This window comes from Sarcophilus harrisii, chromosome 3 (assembly GCF_902635505.1).
Source record: "Sarcophilus harrisii chromosome 3, mSarHar1.11, whole genome shotgun sequence".
NCBI classification, from domain to species: Eukaryota; Metazoa; Chordata; class Mammalia; order Dasyuromorphia; family Dasyuridae; genus Sarcophilus; species Sarcophilus harrisii.
This window is the reverse complement of record NC_045428.1, coordinates 540405933-540428508: the sequence shown is the minus strand read 5'-3', so window position 1 is coordinate 540428508 and position 22576 is coordinate 540405933. Positions and strand designations below refer to the sequence as shown.

At 34.5% G+C, this 22576-nt stretch overlaps 1 protein-coding gene across 2 annotated transcripts in view; it reads right to left on the bottom strand.

The window, feature by feature from the left end:
- Window positions 1-8934: 8934 nt before the first annotated feature.
- The window catches only part of AGO3 (argonaute RISC catalytic component 3), an 85796-nt gene continuing 72154 nt past the window's right edge, over window positions 8935-22576 (bottom strand). For both annotated transcript variants that reach the window (XM_031962138.1, XM_031962139.1), the window contains exons 10-19: window positions 21765-21887; window positions 21282-21415; window positions 20210-20394; window positions 19419-19578; window positions 17424-17514; window positions 14508-14702; window positions 13497-13631; window positions 12159-12260; window positions 10106-10305; window positions 8935-9431 (exon numbers count right to left, since the gene is read on the bottom strand). In XM_031962138.1, the coding sequence (XP_031817998.1) occupies window positions 9323-9431; window positions 10106-10305; window positions 12159-12260; window positions 13497-13631; window positions 14508-14702; window positions 17424-17514; window positions 19419-19578; window positions 20210-20394; window positions 21282-21415; window positions 21765-21887 (1434 nt within the window). In that variant the 3' untranslated portion in view covers window positions 8935-9322. The remainder of the gene's footprint in view (window positions 9432-10105; window positions 10306-12158; window positions 12261-13496; window positions 13632-14507; window positions 14703-17423; window positions 17515-19418; window positions 19579-20209; window positions 20395-21281; window positions 21416-21764; window positions 21888-22576) is intronic.

Sequence of the window (22576 nt, the reverse complement as noted above, 5' to 3'; positions counted from 1 at the left end):
TCATTAAAAATAAAAGCTCATAGTTTTGTTTTGTTTTTTTTGAAGATACCTATTATTAAGAATAGAGATCTGATCCTATGAATTTCCCCAACATTTGAGAAACTAGTTAGACTTCCTTCAACTACTAACTCCTTGGGACGAATTGAAATTATTTTATCACTTATTTTATGTTCTTCCACTGAGGAATTGTCCCCAATTTCTGGTGTTTCACTGTAGTATACAGAAGTGACTAGGAAGTCTTGGAGCTTAGACCTGACAAGTAAGAAAAGATTTATGCAGAAGCCTGGTGACAGCCCATGCCCCTGCCTGAATCTCAGACTAATTAAATGCAGATAGACTCAGCATTATAAGGTTAGCCACTAGGTAAATTTTTTCAATCATAACCATTCATGAAAATGACCTAAGATGTCTAAGAATTGTGATCCTGTGTTTCAGCCGAGGAAGTTAACAAGACATGCAATCATGTCTAAAAATTTCTCTACTGCCAAATGTTTTCCCCCTCCATCAAAATCTACTTGACAAAATTCAACATCTTTTGAAAACCATTAAGCAAAAGTCATTTTATCCACAGGAAAAATCTATCCAGAATAGAACAGCCTTGATTAGCATCTCAGTTTTAGTCTGTGAAAGGGAGAGAATTTAAGTCAAAGTTGTATGACAGCAATGCCATGGCCATATATACGAATAAAGAATTAGCTTGATACATATTCTGTAAACAAACTCAAAGAGACTTTCAGTCCAACCATAGAGTAAACCAAGAATAGAAACTGAGTTTCCACTGCTACTTCCTCAGGTAAATTCTGCTTATTCACTTGGTATATATTCTCCTTGAAATTCCCAAGTACTATTCAAACACCCAAGTGTGGCCCACTCTGAGTAGCTAAGAAATATTAAATAACTTCAAAGTTTTAGTCAAAGCAAAACAATAAGAGGAGAACCCTAATTTTCTTCAGTGCTTTCCCTTAACTTTCATTCACCTATTTATTTACAGAGATCTCTGATATTTTCACAAGCTTCATATAACAAAGAAATGCTAGACACATTTGCAGTGTTTCTACAGAAACACTATTTCTCTTCTTTGGTTTTGAAAATATTTTTTAAAAGGTAATTAAAAATATTTTACTTAGTTATTGGAGATATACTAAAAGCCAAAATAATCACCCTTACTTGTCTTAAAGCAACTCCATTTAAATGGAAAATTATTCATATAAACTGTTGGGAGAGAACCCTGCTCGTCTCACCAAACTCCTTATATTCGTATGTTTCCTTCTCTCAACATTATTCATGGCTGCTCTTTGCTGATCCATCTTTTCTCTACTTCAGTGATGTATTTCAACAGATCTCAATTCACCAATCACTATGTTTTGTATTATATTAGACCTAATGTCAGAGAACGTGGGTCTAGGGATTTAACCTAAGCCAAAAGGTAACATGAGCACCATGTTCATTCCTTTCAGAAGAGAGAGATTTCTCTATAGCAACCATAAAAATTCTGGTCTATATTGGAGCAGTAAGAAACATACAGGTCTTCTTTAAATTGACTACAATGTGTAAATGTATAGCAAAGGCCTATTGTATCACAATATACACTAAAATTTCATATATATATATGTATATATATATATATATAAACACACACACATATATATATATTCAAGCAACAATTCAGCCTTGTCCTTAGTTCAAATTAGCAAGGTGTTAAAATATAGTGAGCTCTCAACTACTAGAACTTTCAAAATCATGTGTTAACTTTGTCCATAGCCATCACATCTGTTGATTTACCAAAACCTATGCTTAGAGACTTCCTTTAATACCAACAACTCAGGGAACAAAACAATTTGGAAGACAAATCTTGGGTAGGGATGGCGTGGGGGGATAGGGAATCATCATGGAATGAATTCCAGAGGTAATTCTCTGCTATGTTAGATTACAGGTTGATTACCCTTTGAATGAATTTGTAAAAGTGTTTCACAATTCCAAAAGAAATTTTAGTTACTTTACCATAGATAATTTCAAATGAAGTAGATTTGATAAGAAATGTCATGACCATTCTGGTAGATTAAGGAAATCTACATAGTCAGGAACAAAGTTTGCTGTTTAAGATATAAAGTCCAAGCTGAAGAAATATATTCAGCTCTGGTAGTCACCATATCAGAAATTTACATATTTGCTATTTTTAATGTCCAGATTGGTATTAACAGAGTTAAAAATGATGATTGAAAAAGGGGTTATATAGATTCATAAATCAAATCCAAACTTTAAGTGGAATGAATGAAATTAAGCAGTTTGGTTGATATCCTATACTGCATTTGATTTCTTCCATTATGAATAATTAGAAAGGTTAACACAAGTGAGAAAAGTAAGCTAAATCTGAAAATTTCTTTAGACAAGTGCAAAAAGACTGACAATAGAATTGCCACAGTAAAAAGCTCACTAAAAAAATAATAAAACTCCTAATTGCTATCAAGACCATTACAAAAATGGATATGTTTAATTTGCTGAGGAATAGGAACTAGACTTGTGACTTTACTAAGATAACGAAGTCCGAGGTGAAGGAATGCCTATTAATGTAGTTCAACACCTTTCTGGTAATTTATAATCTTTGCTATCTAGAGCAGAGGTGTCAAACTCAAGGTCTGCAGAAGTCTTGAGGGAAATCAGAACCAGTTTAGGTTCCATAATTAGGTAATATTCAATAAAATAAATAAAAATATAATATCATATAATGTTAATTTTAATCAGGCTTGCAGAAAAAAATGGGAAAAAAAAGCTTACAGATCTGGTTCTATCACAGTTTGACGCCACAGATCTAGATCATATGTGCAAGGACACACAACAAGTATGTATCAGAAGTGGGCTATAAGGGAGCTCACACAAGCAGTATCTTCTTTTAGGAAATTTTTTTTTATGATAAAGATGATTAGAGAAGGCCAAGATGTACATTAAGAGAGAAGACAGGGGCAGCCAAGCAGTACAGTGAATAGACTACCAACCTGGAGTCAGGAGAACCTCAGGTCAATTTTGGTCTCAGTTATTTACTAGCTGTGTGACCCTGAGCAAGTCATTTAACCTTGACTGAGTCTGGGGGGAGAGAGAAAGGGAAGGATGGGGGGAGAAGAGGGGAAAAGGAGGAAGAAAAAGAGGAGAGGGGGGAGAGAAAGAAAATTTATCCTGAAATACAGCTCCTGGAAGATAAATTTTCACCTTTAGGTTTTTTTTTGTCAGCACTCAAGTCAATTGTAACTTTGTAAAAAGAGTTGGTGTTTTATTCTTTTAAAATCTACCATGTCTATGGTCTCCAATGATACAAAGAACTGAAAGAATTAGTTCCAGAAACTCTTTGGTGATAATTCTTTTTTACTGGAGAGAACTAAAAACAAATGCACAAAACATATTTTACTTGTTTTATCTTAGTCCAGACAAAGAGAAACAGTAGTCCTAGGGTAAAACACTTGGCATTTAAAAATAATTATTCCTATAGGTTGAGCCACATAATTGTTGAGAATAAAAATTGAAAGCACCATCTCCTGGAAAAGGCACATCCTGAGGTCAGTCATGCTTAAAAATGAAAAGAAAGAGAGAGAGAGAAAGAGAGAGAGAGAGAGAGAGAGAAAGAGAGAAAGAGAGAAAGAGAGAAAGAGAGAAAGAGAGAAAGAGAAGAAGAAGAAGAAGAAGAAGAAGAAGAAGAAGAAGAAGAAGAAGAAGAAGAAGAAGAAGAAGAAGAAGAAGAAGAAAAAAGAAGATGAAGAAGAACAAAGAACAAAGAAAGGCTTTATAGAGACTCTAATCTAATTGCTTGCAAAACTGAGTTACCTCAGACAATACTCAAAAAGGAAGAGCATATATATAATTTGATAAGACATTCTTGGAATAGATACTTCAAAATAGCATTTTTTTAGATAATTCTCAGCTTTTCTGTAACATATAATTCTCTTGCCTTCATCCAATATTAAGTTTTTATTTTCAATATTTTAGATACCCAAGCAAGAATTTAAGTTCTTAACTCTAACCAGGCAAAGTTACGAAAAAGATATTTGCACAAATGATCACTATTGTGTCAGTATCAACAAAATGACACTCAAAGTTATTTTGTCAATTTAAAGTTTGCAACTAAGGTTATATAACTTTTAAGGTACCATTTTTGAATAGGAAAGCAACATGATTTGTCTCCAGAGTCAACTTGGCCACTGAAAAAAGATAAATGTCACCAATATAGTGACTGACCAATTATGTTCTTAGTAATGGGGAAATGATCTGAAGGGAAAACTCTTATTTCCTTTAGTTAATTTTACGTTTGAAAGATTATATAGACATATAATCTTACTCATTTCTTTTATGACTCCTTCAGGGCTACCAAAAGTGAGGAAAATAAAATGTATGTATATTATATTCACATACCTACCTTCATCACTTTTGGTAATCCTGTAAGAGCCAGAAAACATACACATACATACACAAACCAAGTTTATAAAGGTGTAAGATCATAGGATACACCAAAAACATAAGACTTCACATCTTGAAATAAAATCTCCTACTTGTATGGAATTCTATGAACCTAATAATTCGCCAGACAAAATAAAACAAAAGCAAAACCCCCAACAACCAAACCAAACCAAAAGTCCACCAATGACAGAATGATATTCTAATTATTCTTGTCTGACAGATGATATCTAAAGATTTATTAGGAAAATATGCCACATTAATAGCATTTGGATATAGATGAAAAATCAGATTAACCTGCTTTAAATGTGAATTATGTTTTTGTGGTATCAGTGCTCAAAATATCTCCAAACAGTATTAGGAAAAAATTGTTTAACAAATGTTTAAAATTAGGCTAATGACCCTTAGTAAAAATGCCACTACACAAAGCTGTTAGATTAGTACACTGGTAAATGTTACTACCCCCACCCTTCCCAACCCTGACCCTAACTGAACCCTATCCCAGATGAACAAAAATACAAATATTAAAATTCCAGCTGGTTTCTTTTGAAAGTTGGACCCAAAGGTCAAACTTCTTGAGTCACAATAACATAAAAATAATCACTCTTGGCAAGATCATGTGATCTTCTGAAAAGAACTCCAGCTTTGCATTTCTCAGACAAGGGTTCCTCATCCAGACCATCTGTCTGGTACCCTACCATACTGTCATCCTGTGTCTCACCAAGGAGATCCTTTGACAGCCACTCCTATATCACTGCAGTTGGCCCTTCATTTTCCTGGATATTTTCTTATCTGTAATTGAAACTGAATTTTCCACAATCAGTCAATACATTCTATTTTTAGAGATTATAGAAATAAATATGAGGAAGAGGCTACATCAGTATGTATGTATATATAGCTAAACAAACTAGACCAGGTAATGAAAAGGCTGGAAATGTTAATTCCAGGAGGTGGGGATGAGCCATCTTCCTGTACCTTTCAAACAAAGTTGGCCATCCTTGCAAATAACATCATTTCTGTATTATTTTCTTAGAAAAATAAAAGATTACTTATATTGTAATCAAGAACATTTATTTCCATAGAAGTATACTAAAAAATATTCTGAATTTTTCCCTAAAGAAATCAACAATAAAAGAAATCCAGGGTCTCCAATAAAAAAATGCCATCAACTATCACTGAAGTTGAGCTGCCCTTTTTCTAAAAGGGAAAGTTTAAAATCCCAAATATTTTAAATAAGAGATGGATATTTAATATCAGCTAAAATGACAGCACCCATCATTATACTTGATTTTCATTCCATTGATTTTCTTTAAGAGGGGAAAACACCAAACCTTGATTCTTGTTCACCTCCTCATTCTCTAGTGCAGTTAACCATCTCTGTTTAAATAAATATAGCAGCTACAATATCACAAACATTTGGCCCAAAATACCTGAAACTCAATATTGGAATGCAAAAATGTGCATTGGCATATTTGCATTCAACTCCCAATTTCTCTTCACATGAAAACCAATTATTTGTGCTGGTAGGGCTAACATTTTTTTTTGGGGGGGAAGGAAAAATTAAAGCAGCAAACAAATTTAAAAGCACATAATAGATGGTAAGGCCAAGAGGGGAGGGTGCACAATGTCTCAAGAACTTTTTTTTTTTTAACAATCAAAAAGGTTAAATATTCTGCACCAAGTTTCAAGAATAAATACTTAACCCAATTTCAAAAAAAAAAAACAACATACCCTTTGACCCAGAATCTAATGTTGATTGTAATTATATTTCCAATAACAATTTTTAGTATGCAAAATAGAAACTTTTTTTCACCAAGGCTTAGATGTTGAACTAGCATTGTTATCAAGAATCAGAGCACCCTTAAAAGGAATTACTCAGAAAGTAAATGCTTATTTTTTTTTCTAAAAAAAAATGCTTCCAATAGATAAAAAACCAGGGTCTCCTCAAACAGATCTTCTGTTAAGATGCTGAGAAATATCTTCCCTGTAAATGAGGGATATTTATGATGCTTATTGAAGAATGAGAATTTTTCCCACTCGACTCACTAACAAAAGGACATATACAGCAGCCACAGAGAAATCTGGCCCTTTATCATTTAGAGGTCTGTTAGGTTTCCTTCTCTTGCCTACCTGTACAACTACATCCAGTGCAAATTTAATTATTAAAAATTCATGTCTTTGCAGTATACATTTCCCTCCTTCCCCTTTCCCCCTGGGAAAACTGAAAGAAAATAGATGTATATAGTCTACACACTGCAATGTAAAGCTCTTGGAGGCAAATGTTGTAAATAGTACTACATACATTTCAATACAACATAGAAATGATGCACCAAATACAGTACTTTCTCAGTTTTCTGGCATAAAAAGAAGGACCAAAGAATTTATGCCTATTGGAGCAAATAGGCTCAGATTTTAGGCTCAAAATACAGTAAATTGGCAATAAGTAGGTTATGTATAAGAAATAACTAAAGAACTAAACCTATTGGTTTTCATGTGGAGAACAGGTAGGGATTCTAAAGGGCTGGGATAACAGCAATGCCCATTATCAATTACCAGCAGTATCTATAGTTTGAACCAGTGCAAACAAAACAGTTAAAATTGCTTTTCAAGAAGTACAAAGTGCAAAGCTCCCCTGATCCCCTATTATTAATGCTCAGTTCTGACAGCTTTATAGTCCTTTCTTCATTTTAAAGTGGGATGAAGGTATTAGAGTTTTGTAAAATTTCACATCTCAGTGATTTAACTTATTTATATTATATCCCAGCCCTTAGTATGTATTTATAAAATGAAATGAAGTATTTAACTCACCAACACCTAATTTTAAAAGGGAATTATTAACAGTAATTAAGCAAAAAAGTACCTCTGGATTATTAGTTCACTAGGAAGTTTTCCTGATTCACTTCAGCCAAATGAAAATGGGCATAAGGAAATGTGATTCCTGAAAACTAAACCTAACCAACCCAACCCAAACATTCGGTCATTCTGAAGGCATTTCAGTGTGTTCTGAAACCTGAACTGTGCACTGGCCTTTTATAAACTCAAAGCTCTAGTTCATTCCTAATAGAAAAGCACATACACCAATGCAGGCGGTTCCACTGCCTTCCATCATCACTGTGAAGTTACTCAGAAAGCTGTCTGTGTGTCCACAGATGAAGCACTTTCTGAGATTAAGGCTTTTTTTTTTTTTTTTTTTTTTTTTTTTTTGGTATTATTTCGCCCTTTTAAAAGTGTGGAGGTGCCGCTCTCGCCCAGCGAGTGGTACAAAGGTTGCTACAATACATCCAAGCAGACACAACTTTCCTTTAGAACAGCTTATTGCACTACAGGATAGTAAAAACAAGGCGTCAGTTCGTAAAATAAACATGATTACATTTCTAAAAACAATGTGGCCAATATGATCTATAATTATTAAATTAAAGCATTATTACTCTAATAAATACCAAAGAAAGGAAGCTAAACTTCAAGACATACATATGTTTATATATACATATATACACACACACATATACTACATGTGTGTGCGTATATATGTGTGTATGTATGTGTGTGTATAAATATAAATACACATTTATATTTATGCATGTGTATATATATATATATATACACATATATATATACATATATATGAAAGTCACATTAAGATAAGAGAGGCAGCAAGTAAATTAGCAAAACAAATCCATCTTCCAGCCTCATACTTCAGGGAGACCTCCAACTCTGGATTTCCAATTACTTCAAATATGTACCCCCTTTCTGTATTCAATTTGTAAAATGCAAGAGGCTTTAAAATCCATATTGCTTGCCAGAGAAAAACAGTGAAAACTTCTAACAAGGTAAAAAAAAAAAACCAGCTAAAAATAATTTAGGTTACTACTACTATTACTGCTTACATGTGCACCTCTTGCAAGTCAACAAACACAAAGTCTGCATTTGTGTGAAAGTGTGTGGATACATAGATATCTAGATATCTAGATATCTATGTATCCACACACATGCTCAATGCATACATGTCAATAGACAAGCATTTTCCCCTCATGAAAATGATTTCTAGAGCTGAGAACTCAGAGCTTTGTTAAGACATGAAGATAGCGGCTGGCTAAATTAACTGTGAGGGTGTGCAAAAATAAAAATCTAGTCAGCCAATGCTACACATTCAAATATACCAGAGAGGAAGAGTTTGCAAATGTCCCTGGTGGCATTAGGCAGAAAAAAGGGCTGAGGTTGATGAGGTGGAGAGAAGGAAAAAGGAAAAGGGATGTTGATGAGCAAAAAGGAAAGAATGTTCTCCAATGGGGTAGGGTATAAAAATATATACACAGCCATATATCTATTATCTATGCAGATATACACACACAAACACACAGACACCCCCACCCACCACAAACACACATACATATGGGAAGTATGCATGTGCATATTTTTGAAATACACACATGGACACTTGACATGTATACACACGTTAACTTTTTGCACCCTTCTTTTGAACAATTGTTTTGATTATTCCTGTAGGTGTATATTTGTTAAACCATAATTTTCTTTTCTTTTTTTTTTCTTTTTTGCAAAGATAGCTGTGCTGCCAAGCAACTTGAGGTAAAGGCATTAGAAGGGTTTAACTACAAGAAAACAATGGACTGCGATGCTTCCTAGGGGAGACCGCACAAAAAGCAGTTGGCTGGTTTCGTATTGCATAATAGTGCTGTGTTCCTCGATGAAGTAAACAGGGTTCCGTGCAGCAAGGTGAGGATCAGCCCCGGCCCCTCCACAAGTCAGGACTTCTTATGGCTGGAGGCATGCATGCCAAGTCAACTGACCCCACTGCAAACATACATTGTATGTGAATTCATTTTCAGTTATTTCCTTATACTTAGATTCCGTTTTTTTTTTTTTAAGCAAAGTACATTGTGCGTAAGGTGTCTTGGTGAATCTGTACAGCCTTGGCAAGAGCTTGTGGGTCTCTACCATTGCTCTGTCCTGAAACATGACTTCCTTCAGCACTGCAAGAAAAGTGAAAACCAATACGTAAACCCAAGAGATACCCTGGAGAAAGAAGACTCCCCTCCTGGGATAATTAAGTAGGATAACTATATCACTGTTATTACTCAATTAGGAAAAAATAAAACAGATAAACCTTCACGTTCACAGAAAATAAATTCAGAGTTCAAGATAAAAGCAATCATTTGTAGAGCTTATTCAGCCTAACATCATAGGACCCGTTTAGTTTAGTTGGAATGCTAAAGTCTTCATCTTGAATGGCAATCCTCTGAAGTAAAAAAGATATATATTAAGGTAGAATCATAGTAAAACCTTAAAAGTTCACTTACATTGTGTGTTATAACATCTTAGAACTCTTCTCAAACAGACAATACCATTGTTTTTCTGGCAATATATAAGGATTATGGGTTCTGAAAGCATGGCCTCCAAATCCATTTACCTGAATCATTTTATGTCAGGTAAAGAACTTCCAAGCTCTATTATTCCTTCCAGCAGAACCAACTAGGAAGCCTTAAAAAAAAATCTACTAGTTCACTAGAATAGGAAACTGAGTGTGGGCAGGGAGAGAGGAGAGGCTCAAAACTCAATTTAATAAACATTTATTTACTCTGTGAATAGTTCTGTGCTAAGCACTCAAGAGAATGACTAACAATACCTGTGTACTATTCCATTTTACCTGTCATGTTCCTTGTCCACAAGATGGTATCTGGCTCTGAATGCAACCAGGTGAGCATAATACGCTGGTGCAGGTATTGAAACAGATCGAGTACAACGCACATACGTATGGCAGAGTTGGTAAGTTAGCAGTTGAAGTTCATCTGCAGTAAAACAGTTATCATCCCATAAAACATGATAGTGTGAGGGGCGGCTAGTACCCTAGGCAAAAAAGCAACAGCAAGTGTTAGAGAATAAAAAACTTCTGGAGCAACACACACACACACACACACACACACACACACACTGCACAAAGCTTAACTCCTGTTCTTTAGTTTTGTTTTTTTTTTAAAGCTTGTTTTATTAGTAAAAAATGAATTCTAGTTTCTTTCCTGCTCCCTGTAAACTGAGGCTTCCTGAAAGTCCCTCTCAGTTCTAGATGTTTGACTTTATGAACCACTATTACTAAGGTAATTTTCCTTATGCACATATATAAACACAAGTCATGCCTTTTAATTTAACAAACATATATAAAGCACCAACAAGCATATGAACCTGTGCAAGGCACCAGGGTAAAGGAGACAAAAATCAAACAGGACCCGCTCTAAAGAAGTTATAGACCTATATAAGTGAACCCAAAGCATACATATGAAGCAATTTTGGAATGAGAATGCAGGAGCACTAATATCATAGGGGCCCAGAAGGTAGCATTTCAGCTGAACTTTGGAGCTGGGAATTCTAAGTCAACAAGAAAAGGAAGAGCATTCTAGCCATGGGAGACAGTTTCTATAAAGGCTAGAGATGGGATGTTTTGTAAGGGGAAAGGAAAGCAGAATAGTTTGGCAAGAGTGTAGCTCAATTAGATATTTCTTCACCTACTGGAAGGTAGGTGGTTCAACAGCTAGAGTGGAGTGCCTGGAGTCAGGAAAACACATCTTCCCGAGTTCAAATCTGGCCTTAGACACTCACTAGGTGTGTGACCCTGCAACTCTGTCTCAGTTTCCTGATCTGTAAAATGAGCTAAAGAAGGAAACAGCAAGCCACTCTAGTGTCTGGCAAGAAAATCTCAAAGGGATCACAAAGAGTTGAACACAATTGAGCAATAATCCATGTAGTATATGTGAGTTATTATATTAGATGCTGGAAATACAATGACAATAAAAATATCTCGTCTTGATGAGAGCTGAAATCTTAGTGATGAAGACAAGTACAGCCAGCATACATACACATGTAAACAGAATAAATATGAAGAGCATAAATACAAAGAAATGAGATACAATATAGTTTGGGAGAGAAGGCACCAGCAGTGAGGAGGAATGATTAGGAAAAGCTATATACAAAATGTGGTATTTAAGCTGTGTCTTGAAGAGAGGAAGAATGATGTAAATTAGTCTGAAATGTCAAAATGGAGCTGACTGCTGATTTAGTGTCAAAGAGGATCATTCATCATCCTTTGCATTATCTCCGGTACTTTCCTTCTGGAGGTACCTTTGTTCCTTCTATTCCCTGCTCTGTAAGCTTATATTCCTACACAATTTCTACCTTTTGAAATTGTATCTATCTTTCAAAGCTGTCACATCTTCCAGCATCCTCCCCAGTTATCTTCCCCACATCCCTAACATCTTTTCTTCCTCGAACCCTGAAAATCCTTGTGTATTACTCCTATTGTTGCCATTCTACATTATAGTCACTATATGTATGTATAGTTAATATATAAGTAGTATGTAAAACATGATTATGTTCTATTTCTCTTTACAAGCAGATATAAAGGCAGGGAATCATTTCTCAATTCCGTTAATATCACCTGAACTTTGCATATTCTATGTAGATAGATTTAAAAAAGAGCCTGTATGAAATGCATTCACCTAGAGTAAAATGTGGAATTATACTCAAGTATTTCCTGGGGTTGGGGGTGGGGGGGGAGGAACTTGGAGTAATTTCACCAAAAGCCATAATGTAGTTTGAAAAATATATACTAAATGACTCAACAAAATTTACCCTTTAAGAAGCTAACTTTTTAAAAAAGAAATGATTATTGATATTTGCAAGTATATGTCAAAATGCAAAAGACTTACCTGTATTCCAGCATGACTACAAAGGTAAAAATCAAACTCATACGGGTGAGTAATATCTGTATCTACTGTTGTTCCAGCTGGGATGTTTCCACTTCTTCCAACCTAATTTTTTTTTCCATCAAAATATAAACAAGACATAAATAACATGAATGTACATTAGAGGGAAAAACATCCACTGATCAGTCTGCTGCCTAGGCAGCTCTGAGTAGTTCTTTCTAGGATATGGATCTCAGCTTTCCATATCTATTTGTTTCTGGTCCTTCTGCCAGTAAAGTGCTAGGATTCCTTCCTCCCAGGGTTATTCCATGGAGTACATCATTTAAACCATGAATGCCATGAGTTGTGGTTACTTGGGTCAACTAGCTAGATCTCTTTTTTTACCATGTTTGTATAACATAGATTAGCATTGAATGTATGTATAACATCTATGCATAACATAGAAAAACATTGAAGCTTGCTTTTAAAAACACTCAAGTCTCAAGATACATGGGCATAATTATAAATTTATTTCTAATTATAAGAAAATGATGGAGAGGCAGCTTGGCATTCTGGTTTTACTTGTTTTGCTTTAAGTTAAAGTCTTTGGCCTTCTCTCATTTATGCTTCAGCAATTAACAGTTTTTTTGACTACTTATTTGCCACTTATTAAAGAGAATACTGGTTTGCTACCTTAACAATCTTTGTAAGAGAATGACATTTGCCTTTTACTCCCCACATCGTGTTCTGTTCCAAGTAGCTTAGCTTTCTAGCTCAATAAACCTGTCCCTTCCTGCTATGAACACGTGAGAAGGCCACCTAACCATGTGAGGGTCTATAAAAAAAGCAGCACATGGAAACTCTTACAACTGGGCAGCTCTTCTTCCCTAATTCATTTAATTTTGAAACTAGTTTTACTACTAAGGCTAATTTGCAGTAAATGGATTAATATCACACATGAAGCAGTCTATCAGGTTTTAGTTTTCTTCTTAATAACCTGGCTTCTACTCTCTTAAAATCTCTAAAGGCTAGGTTTTTTTTCTGAATATTTGAACATCAACAATTTATAAATAGACATGCAATGTTTTTACTAACTTAAAATCAAATTAATTTTGAATATTTATCCAGTTGTTCAAAACACTAGAACCAGAAATGGTCATCATTTCTAATAGTCAACACCTATGACAGTCTATGGCTTCTGTAGCCATATTTTGTTCCACACACACAATCACCACTCTTCAAAGGCAGAGAGGATGATTTCCATGGCAAAGATCTCCCCAAATAAGTCATAAGTTGTGAAGATTCTGTTGATCTTGTGTGATATGTGCCTGATTGATAGCATTGTCCCAAATGCAAGATTACCCTTTCAGCTCTGTCAGCACAAAACAACCGTGTATGGTGGCGTTTCTGCACCACAATGTAGGTGATACCAGGTTGGTAGTCCTTCTCCAAGCTGATGCAGGCTTCTCGAATTGCTAGTAGCTCATAATATAATACCTATATCAGGGAAAGTTTAGAAATTCAGTGGTGCCTGAATTGAAAAGAATGCTTTGTACTTAAGGTTCCTTAATTTTCTCTTCCCCTTTTTTCAATTTAGTTTCTTTCAGACTCTTCAGATTTCTTCAGAAGCAGCCAAGCTTCTTTACCTGCTCTCTCCTATGGTTTCCTTCTTCCATTGTTAAATTCCTCCCAGAACTTCCATTTTGAAGAAGGATCTAGACCAGCCTCCCTCTCTCACCCTCAACTCTAGAATACTCCTTTATTTATTCACTTCTCCCCACAGGACATAAGTTCCTTGAGGACATTGTGATTTTCTTTCTCTCTGTTTTTTTGCTTGTATTTGTATTCTCAGTGTTTAGCAGCATGCCTGGTATGTAAATAATCACTTAAATTTTTCTTCACTGACTGCTAATTTTGTGTAGTACACCGAGGTAAAGAAAGATAAAAACTTAAATAAAAAGCAATTCTTGCCCTTATGAAGATTATAGTTTAGTAGAAAGGTAAAACAAAAACATGTAGCTATATTTGGCATTATATGCTAACTGTACTAAAGAGGTAAAAAAACTAAGCATCGTGTGTGGGCTGAAAAGTAGAGATGTTTCTGATGGTGGAGGGAGAGCAGGACAGACAGGATGATAAGGAAAAGTTTCAAGGTACAATGGCATCTCATCTGTCAAACTGTTCTTTATACACTTATCCAAACCATATAAAATTTATCTACTGGTCATTTCAAAAATAATTTGATATTGAAACATCAACATTTAAAACCATTTGTGAATTCTCAATTTTAGATTCTTCACAGAGAGGTAGAAATCATCACATAGGCACTACTTCTGGATTCAACCCCGAAATAAGAACTTCTTGGCAGCTCACCTGCCGAAACTGGCCCTCAGAAACACCATCCCGATAAAAGATGATGCGAGTGGGCTTGAACCGAGTTGACTTATAGAACTGGATGAGAAGTTCCCTGACCATGGAGGCCAAATCTTGGATGATCTCCTGTCGGGGTCTTTGAACTCTTACTGTGGCACAGTACCTGCTTGGGTGGGCATCCATACTGCCTACAACCTACAAAAAAGGAAGTATAAGAAAATGAAGAAATGACTATTAAAGTCATGTGGAATTATGACAAATTAATATCTTCCTTACACATATTGAGCATTATTAGGTTGTTAATGAAGAGAATTAAGACCTAGAAGTAACCCCAACCCTACAAATTATCATGCTGTAACAGTCTATTCTTCATTGTTTTACAAACCTCTGAACAGCACAAATTAACACAAAAGGTAATGTAGACTCAGAGTTGGAAGTGAGTTTTTTCCTGGCTCCAACATACTTATGGACAAATCAAATTTCTGAGACTTGGCTTTCTCATCTGAAAAATGTGACTAACACTGCCCTGTTGATTAGTACATCACAGGGTCATTCTGTGAAGGAAATGAAATATTTACTGCATGTGAATACAATTTAAAAATTGAAATGTAAAACAAATGTGAGCATTCTTTATTATATACGTCTCATATATTATATTGTATTATATATAACTTTGCATCTCTCTAGCCAGTGATATCTGACACCAGTGATGTATGGACAGTACTCACAAGTGCAACTTGGAAACCTACAGAATAAGTAAGGGAAGAAAATAATGAAGTAAGAAAAATTGGGAAATAAAGGAGATGAGTGGAAGAGAAAGGAATTGAGGAGGAAAAAAGCTAAATTTGCTACTAATATCTGCCCCAAGGTTCATTCAACAGGACTAGCTTCAGAAGCATCATTCTAGAAGATTTTTCTTTAAAATATAAATTTAATGATGTGAAAATAAGAAATATAATTAAATACAAAACTATTAACTTCCAATAAAAAAGTTTAGCAAAAGGTTACAAATACCTTTATATAACATCATAGAATTTCAGAATTCGAAAAGAACCTCATAGGCCATCTAATTCATAAATGAATGGGTTGTTCTCTGTAACATGGGAATCTTTTCTATAACATCCTTGCAAGTAGTCATCTAGCATTCACCTAAAGATCTTTAATAGGCTGAAACTTACCACTTTTGGAAAACTTGAATTTTGGGAAAGTTTTTTGTCATTTATTTTGCTCCCATGTCCCCTTCTAATCATTTCTTATTCCATAAATTTATCAGATTGCTGCATTTTCTCCCCTTGCAACCTCCCTAGTCATTATAATTTGTCCTGATTCTGTTTTCTTTATCCTGAATCACTTTCACAGTAATTTTCCCTAAAGTTGAGCCCTCTAAACTTCCTTGTAAGAAAAGGTTAAGTAATATCAAAGAATATAGCCTTTTAGTCTTCATGTTTTTTTGTATTCTTTTTCACTTATGGCACAATAATATTTTATTATATTGCTATTTCCAAATCATTAGACCTAGAGGGTAGTTTCCAATTTTTATTATCATAAGTAAAGCTACTACAAATGTGCATTTTTCTTTTAATAATATCTTTAGGAACAGTTCTATTATAAATATGGTTACTAAGTTAAAAGCTATGATCAGCTTTGTAATTCACTGTAGAATGTCTAACTACACTCTTCCCCCCTCACCCCCAGGGCAATTGGGGTTAAGTGACTTGCCCAGGGTCACACAGCTAGGAATTGTTAAATGTCTGACACCACATTTGAACTCAGGTCCTCCTGACTTTAGGGCCAGTGCTCTATCCACTGCACCACCTAGCTGCCCCTACTACATACACTTTCAAAAGAGATTGAACCAATGCAGTTTCATGTCTGTTTTCTCAATACTTCCAACAATCAATTTTATTATCTTTGACAATTTTGACAAATGGTAAAATTATTGATTCACTTCAAAACTGTAATTTCAATTTCTTAGATTAGAGTTGGAACAGTATTTTAGGTGATTATTAATAATGTATTAATTCAAGAACTACTTGCTGCATAATTTTTAATCACTTATTCATCATAGGGGAATAGGTATTATCACTATTAAGATGTCTGAGTTATAGGTTCTAGAGATCTGGAATAAGAAGGACGAGGCTGAGCTAGGCAACATTTAGGAAATGACAGCATTTTTAATGACCCCAAACTGCTCAATGTTTTCAAATCCTATCTTTTGAATATCAATGTTCTCCTTGTGATGCTACACAGTTGTAGATCACAGAATAATCACAATTATAGGTGACTTAGAGGGCAATGAAAAGAAAAATGGTAGTACAAGTTGGAACCTATTACTTAGTATGTGAGAAGTTAAAAACATCAAGGTATATAAGAGGAGAAAAATATATCAGATATATAATTAAGAGTGAGGGAAATATTAATAAATTAGAGAAAAGCCTCTAGTATATTGAATATGTTGTCTATGAAGATAATTTACAGAAAGATTGACATGAATTACACAGGCTGAATTGGCCATAGGTAGGCTGTGGTTTATACTATGAATGAAATGTCTATATGGAGATCATGGATCCAATGAAGTACTAGGTTATAAAGTATAAAGTAAAGTGATAACTTTCTCCATTTTGTTAAACAATTCAAAAACCATTAATTGAAAATTTAAAGTCCCTCTAGGGATATAATCAGAATATAGTATAAAAACAAAGTATATGCCAGAATGTTGCAAATTAATTTCTAAAATTTATCAAGTCTGCTAGTAAATCTAATGATGATAAGCTTATAAAAAGCAGAAAGGAACTTACCAAAACAATGATATGAAGTGGGGACTCATAGCTTCATACGCATTTCTCCTTTTATGTTCTACTTTGTATATGTATTTAAATTTAGAATTAAGAAAAATTTTAGAAAGAAGAAACTTACAGCAGCAATTGAAGGTTTCTTTCCATCACCAGCAGGTGGATGAGTGACATCTGCTCCCAAAAAGATCACTGGTTGTTGGAATACAGAAGGTCTTTAAGATAAAAAGAAAAAAAAAAATGTGTATATACACATAAACATACACACATACACACATACACACACACACATACTCACATTTTAGGCTACTACTACTGAGTTATAAACTGTTTATTTATAGATCTGCCCACCTGCAATGGGGGAAAACCCTTATGTATAAAAAGACTACACAAGTGAAAAAAATCTATGAATAGTTTGCTTGGTAAGCCTGTCCTAGTCAAAACATTTTTTTTGCTTAAGTCAATGTCTCACTATCCTATAATATTTAAATGTTGAGTTAAATCAAAACAATGATTCTAAGTCCAGTGTTCTGATAATGGTAATAAGAAGCAGCATTATAATTACCCTCAAAGATATTGACAAAAGACTAGGAAATTACCCCAAATATTCTCAACTTCCCTTAAGTACATTTTTACAGATATAAGATCTGCCAATTATCAAATTTTTTATATTTTCACTATCTACTTATTACTTTCTGAAGTACAATCCTAAAGTTTATGTAAATAAATGCTACAAAGCACTTAATCCAACTTCTCTTTACATCTGAGGAAACCGTTGCCCAAAGAGTAGTGATTTGTCTAAAGTCACATAGTCAAGAAGCAGCCAGAACTAGGAGCCACATTTTCTGGGTTCTGATATAACATTTATCCCACCCCTTCCACTTTCTGCCTCAGATTCTCTTTTGCTATTCTGAAACTAAGGACTAAGACCTTTATTACTTCAAGTATTTGTAGAATTAGTTAAGACATATATACAATTCACCATATCTAATATCTTAAGATTTTATGCATAGACTCATTCAAGATTCACTTCACCATCTTATACACAAAGCCTTTCCCAATTTCCCCAATTGCTAAGGTCCTTTTTCTTCTATTTAGCTAGCATGTTTTTATTCTGTTGTCTACACACACACACACACACACACACACACACATATATATTCACACACACATATACATAGTTCATGCCTCCTCTGATAGAATGCTTTCCTTTTTTTGTCTTTGTACCTCCAACACCAAGCACAGGACCTGGCACATAGCAGGCAAGTAAGAAATGTTTGGGGCAGCTAGGTGGCACAGTGGATAGAGTGCTGGGCCTGGAGTCAGGAAGACCCCTCTTCCTGAGTTCAAATCCGACAACTTACTAGCTGTGTGACCCTGTGCAAGTCATTTTGCCTCAGTTTCCTCATCTGTAAAATGAACCGGAAAAAGAAATGGCAAACCAGTCCAGTATCTTTGCCAAGAAAACCCCAAAAGGGGTCATGGAGAGTCAGACGTGACTAAAAATGATAAAGAAATGCTTGTTGACAGCTAGTCTTCTAAACTTTTTCTGTGCTTTCTAGCCTCCATATTCTGTTCCCTCCACCTGGAATGGCTATTAAACTTGTCCTCGTAATTTAAGAACCCAACTTGAAAACTACATCTCTTCCAAATAAATCCTTGCTTATCTATCCTTTACCTATGCCCTGCCTGCCAGAGCCAGGAATAATTTCAATTCAGACACTTTAGAAAGTGCTTTAAAAAGTCACTTATATGTAAATTCCCCAAATTCTAAGCTCTGTGAAAGCAGGGGCAATATCTTATTTAATCTCTATCAGGTTAATGGTATAAATGCAATAAATTTAGAAAATCATTTTAGGATTATGTTGTTTTGTTGTTGTTGTTGTTGTTGTTTTATATAACCCCAAGATATAACTCTAAAGACAAAAAGAAAAAAAAAACCCAACAATGCAATCACTTCAAAGAGAAAACTGGGGAAAATATCACTATCACATATTTTGTACTCTAAGAAAATAAAATGCTATGTAAGTTTAAAAGAATGACTATTATTTTTGACAGATTATGGCCATGCAAAACCAAATGGAGTCATTTATAGAATTATATTATAAGATTTTCTTACCTTTGATGAGGTACAAGAATATTATTTATTCCTCCTAGTTTAACATTAATCTTTAGGCACAGGTTTGAGAGGGTTTGAGGAGATGTTTTTATAACATTCTTCACTTGAACACATTGAGTAGCCATCCCCAAAAGAGTGTCTCCTACTCTCTTCACTTCGGCTGAAAAACAAATACACATATTTCATTAGGAAAAAGCAACAGAAAAATCAAATTGACTATATACTACGACACCAAAATTTTACTTGTTTAAATTTAAAATAAAATGACAAATCGATTTTAGGACCAAATCCAGCACCTGAGTTTTATTTAAAGAAAAAAAATGAAGATCAGTCAGTAAATAGTTTATTAAGAACCTACAATGTGCCAAGAACTGCATATAGTGCTGAGATACAAAGAAAGGCAAAAACAAGTTTCTGCTCCCTGTCTAATGAGGGAGACAATCTGATATTTTAAACAACTATGCACAATTTATAAACAGGATAAATAGAAAATAACTAACAGAGGAAAAGCACTAAAATTAATAGGGGTTAGGAAAGGCTTCTTAGAGAAGGTAGTTTGAAGGAAATGAGGAGATAGAGAAAAGGATAGAAAGAATTCCATTGATGGAAGATGGACAGTGAAAATGCCCAGAGTCAAGAGATAAAGTTGTCTTGTAAGAAGAGCACCAATGAAGCTAGTGTCACTAGACCACTGAATGTGTGGCAGAGTATAAGGAGATTGGAAAGGTGAGGGAAAGACTGGGTTAAATAACGTAATTGAATAAAAATACAGTATTATATGAACTTCTTACCATACACAGGTGTCTTCCCAGGGAGGATAACAATGATGAGCTGCAATCCTGAGTAGGTATTCTTAAGATGCCGGAACATGGGCTCCACACTGTCTGCACCCTGTGCGTATTTACAGAAACAAGGCTGACCCTGGATGGGCATTCCCGCATCCTTGGAAATCTTACGGAGCTGGTCTGTGAAACCCCTTCAGAGAAGAACATTTGAATCCATTAACATTCTCTAGGAACAATATGATGTATCACATAAGAGCCCAATGCGTAAGATGAAGAATAAAGTGAACCAGACTATAATGCATTCCATAAGAAAAATCAGAATGGGTAATTATTTGAAAATGAAGATAAGTGGCAGAAATCATGGTTTTAAAGGAATACAAGATTACATAGGAGAAAAGAAAGTTATTTTTTTGCATTTATATTTCATTTGCATTTTTGCATATTAATGAAGATGTTCTTTAATCCATTTCAAAAGAACATGGGAAAGCACAGATGGAAAATAGAATTAAATGTATGGCTTAAAATATGTAAATGTGTATTTATTTGGATGTTAATATCAGCTGAACTAAAATAAAAAAGATTCCAAGTTAAGGACCTTGTCATGGGTCAGTGATAATGATTAGGGGACAGATAGGTTTTAAAAAACAAAACAATCTAAAATCTCAGCTTTTGTTTAACAAAAACAGCTGAATAACTTTGATAAATGGGAGAAGGGTGAACTTGAATGGTAGCTAAAGGGAAAAATATGGTAATATTTCCCTTTAAGCCAAGGGATACAGAGAAAGCCACAGTAAAACTTCACTGAAAACAGCAAGACAAAATTTGAGGTATTTTTTTCTCACCAATTTTGAGTGATATCAACTATCCAAGAAATCATTTAAGTCTTCAAGATCTGCTGGTCAATTAAGATTGACAGATTATAACTCATTTCAAAGAGTAATCAATCAGATTATTATACACAATAATCAAGTGTATTCAGCATTGAGAGACCAAAAGTATAGACAAACAAGACATAAATGTAGCTAGAAATTTTAAAATCAAATTAAGACCAAAATTTTAAGTACATAACTTGTCTTACTTTAGTATTTCTTCTCGACACTGTCTCTGAGTTGCAAAACAAGCTATAGCCCACATTTTGATCTCAACACCTGTGTGGAACTGTTTTCCTCGCATGTCCCATACTCCATGGCTTGGAGTTGCTACTGTTCGATTCTAAAAAAGAAGACAAGACAAGATGAATATGTATTAAAGCCAAAGGGTGGTAAGAACATTATAATCTATTTAAATGATGCATCATTTGATGAAAACAGAAACTTTTCACCTTAAACCAAGAAATGACTGGTTTCTCTTTTTACCTCACATTCTGATCTTAAATAAAAAGTAAAGTCATAGCAAAACAATCTAAATGAAAGCTATTAACAATTTTATTTTTAAATGATCTATTATCACCTTAAAGAAGAGCTGGAAAAGGCTTTAAAATGCTAGCCCAAATCAGCTATCCTTCTGTGCCACCCTTGAAAAATGAAATATGTGTGAAGAAGAGACAAGTGAGGGCTTTTACCCGTCCTCCATACTGCAGCATAGGAGCAGGGAGTACACGTCCTGTTACACGAGCCATTTCATCCCGAACTTTAAACTGAAACTCCTGAACAAATGGGTCAGCATCATAATTTGCACTTCTTACCTAATGACAGGAAAAAAAAATTGCAATTGTTAAGTATTTAGAAACTAGTTATTCTTCAATAGTTAAGCTTGTGTTTCTTTCTAGATTTGTTTTGCTAATAGAACCATAAATGTCAAGGCTCTAACAATTTCCACAAAATTTTACAATATGAGATAGTTAAACTGATCAAAATGTCAAATTGATAAATTTATTTTTTCATATCCCAAATATGATTACTAAATTTTTAAAATGCTTCTTCTTTAAAAAAAAAAAAAAACTTAGTTGAAGGATATATCTCTAAAAGATATATCTGAAAATGGCAAATAAACAAGTGGTTCTGCACCAGCAGTTCTTTAATGACTCTCTGTGTTAAATTTCCTGTTTTACAGGGAGCTAGGTGGTACAGTGGATAGAACACCAGGCCTGAAATCAGGAGGAACTGAGTTCAAATCTTACCCCAGACATAACATTTCCTACCTGTGTGACCCTGAGCAAGTCACTTAACCCCAATTGCCTCAGGAAAAAAAAACCAACTTATTTTTATGGAACAGATTTCTATATAATGACATTTACTGACAAGACTTGGCATTTTGCTGCAATCACAAAAAATCAAAGATATGACAATTATAATCTAATATGAAACTAGAACTTTCACACCTGTAACAATGTAACAAAATAAGTGTTCTTCAAAGCAAGCTTAAATGCTCTCA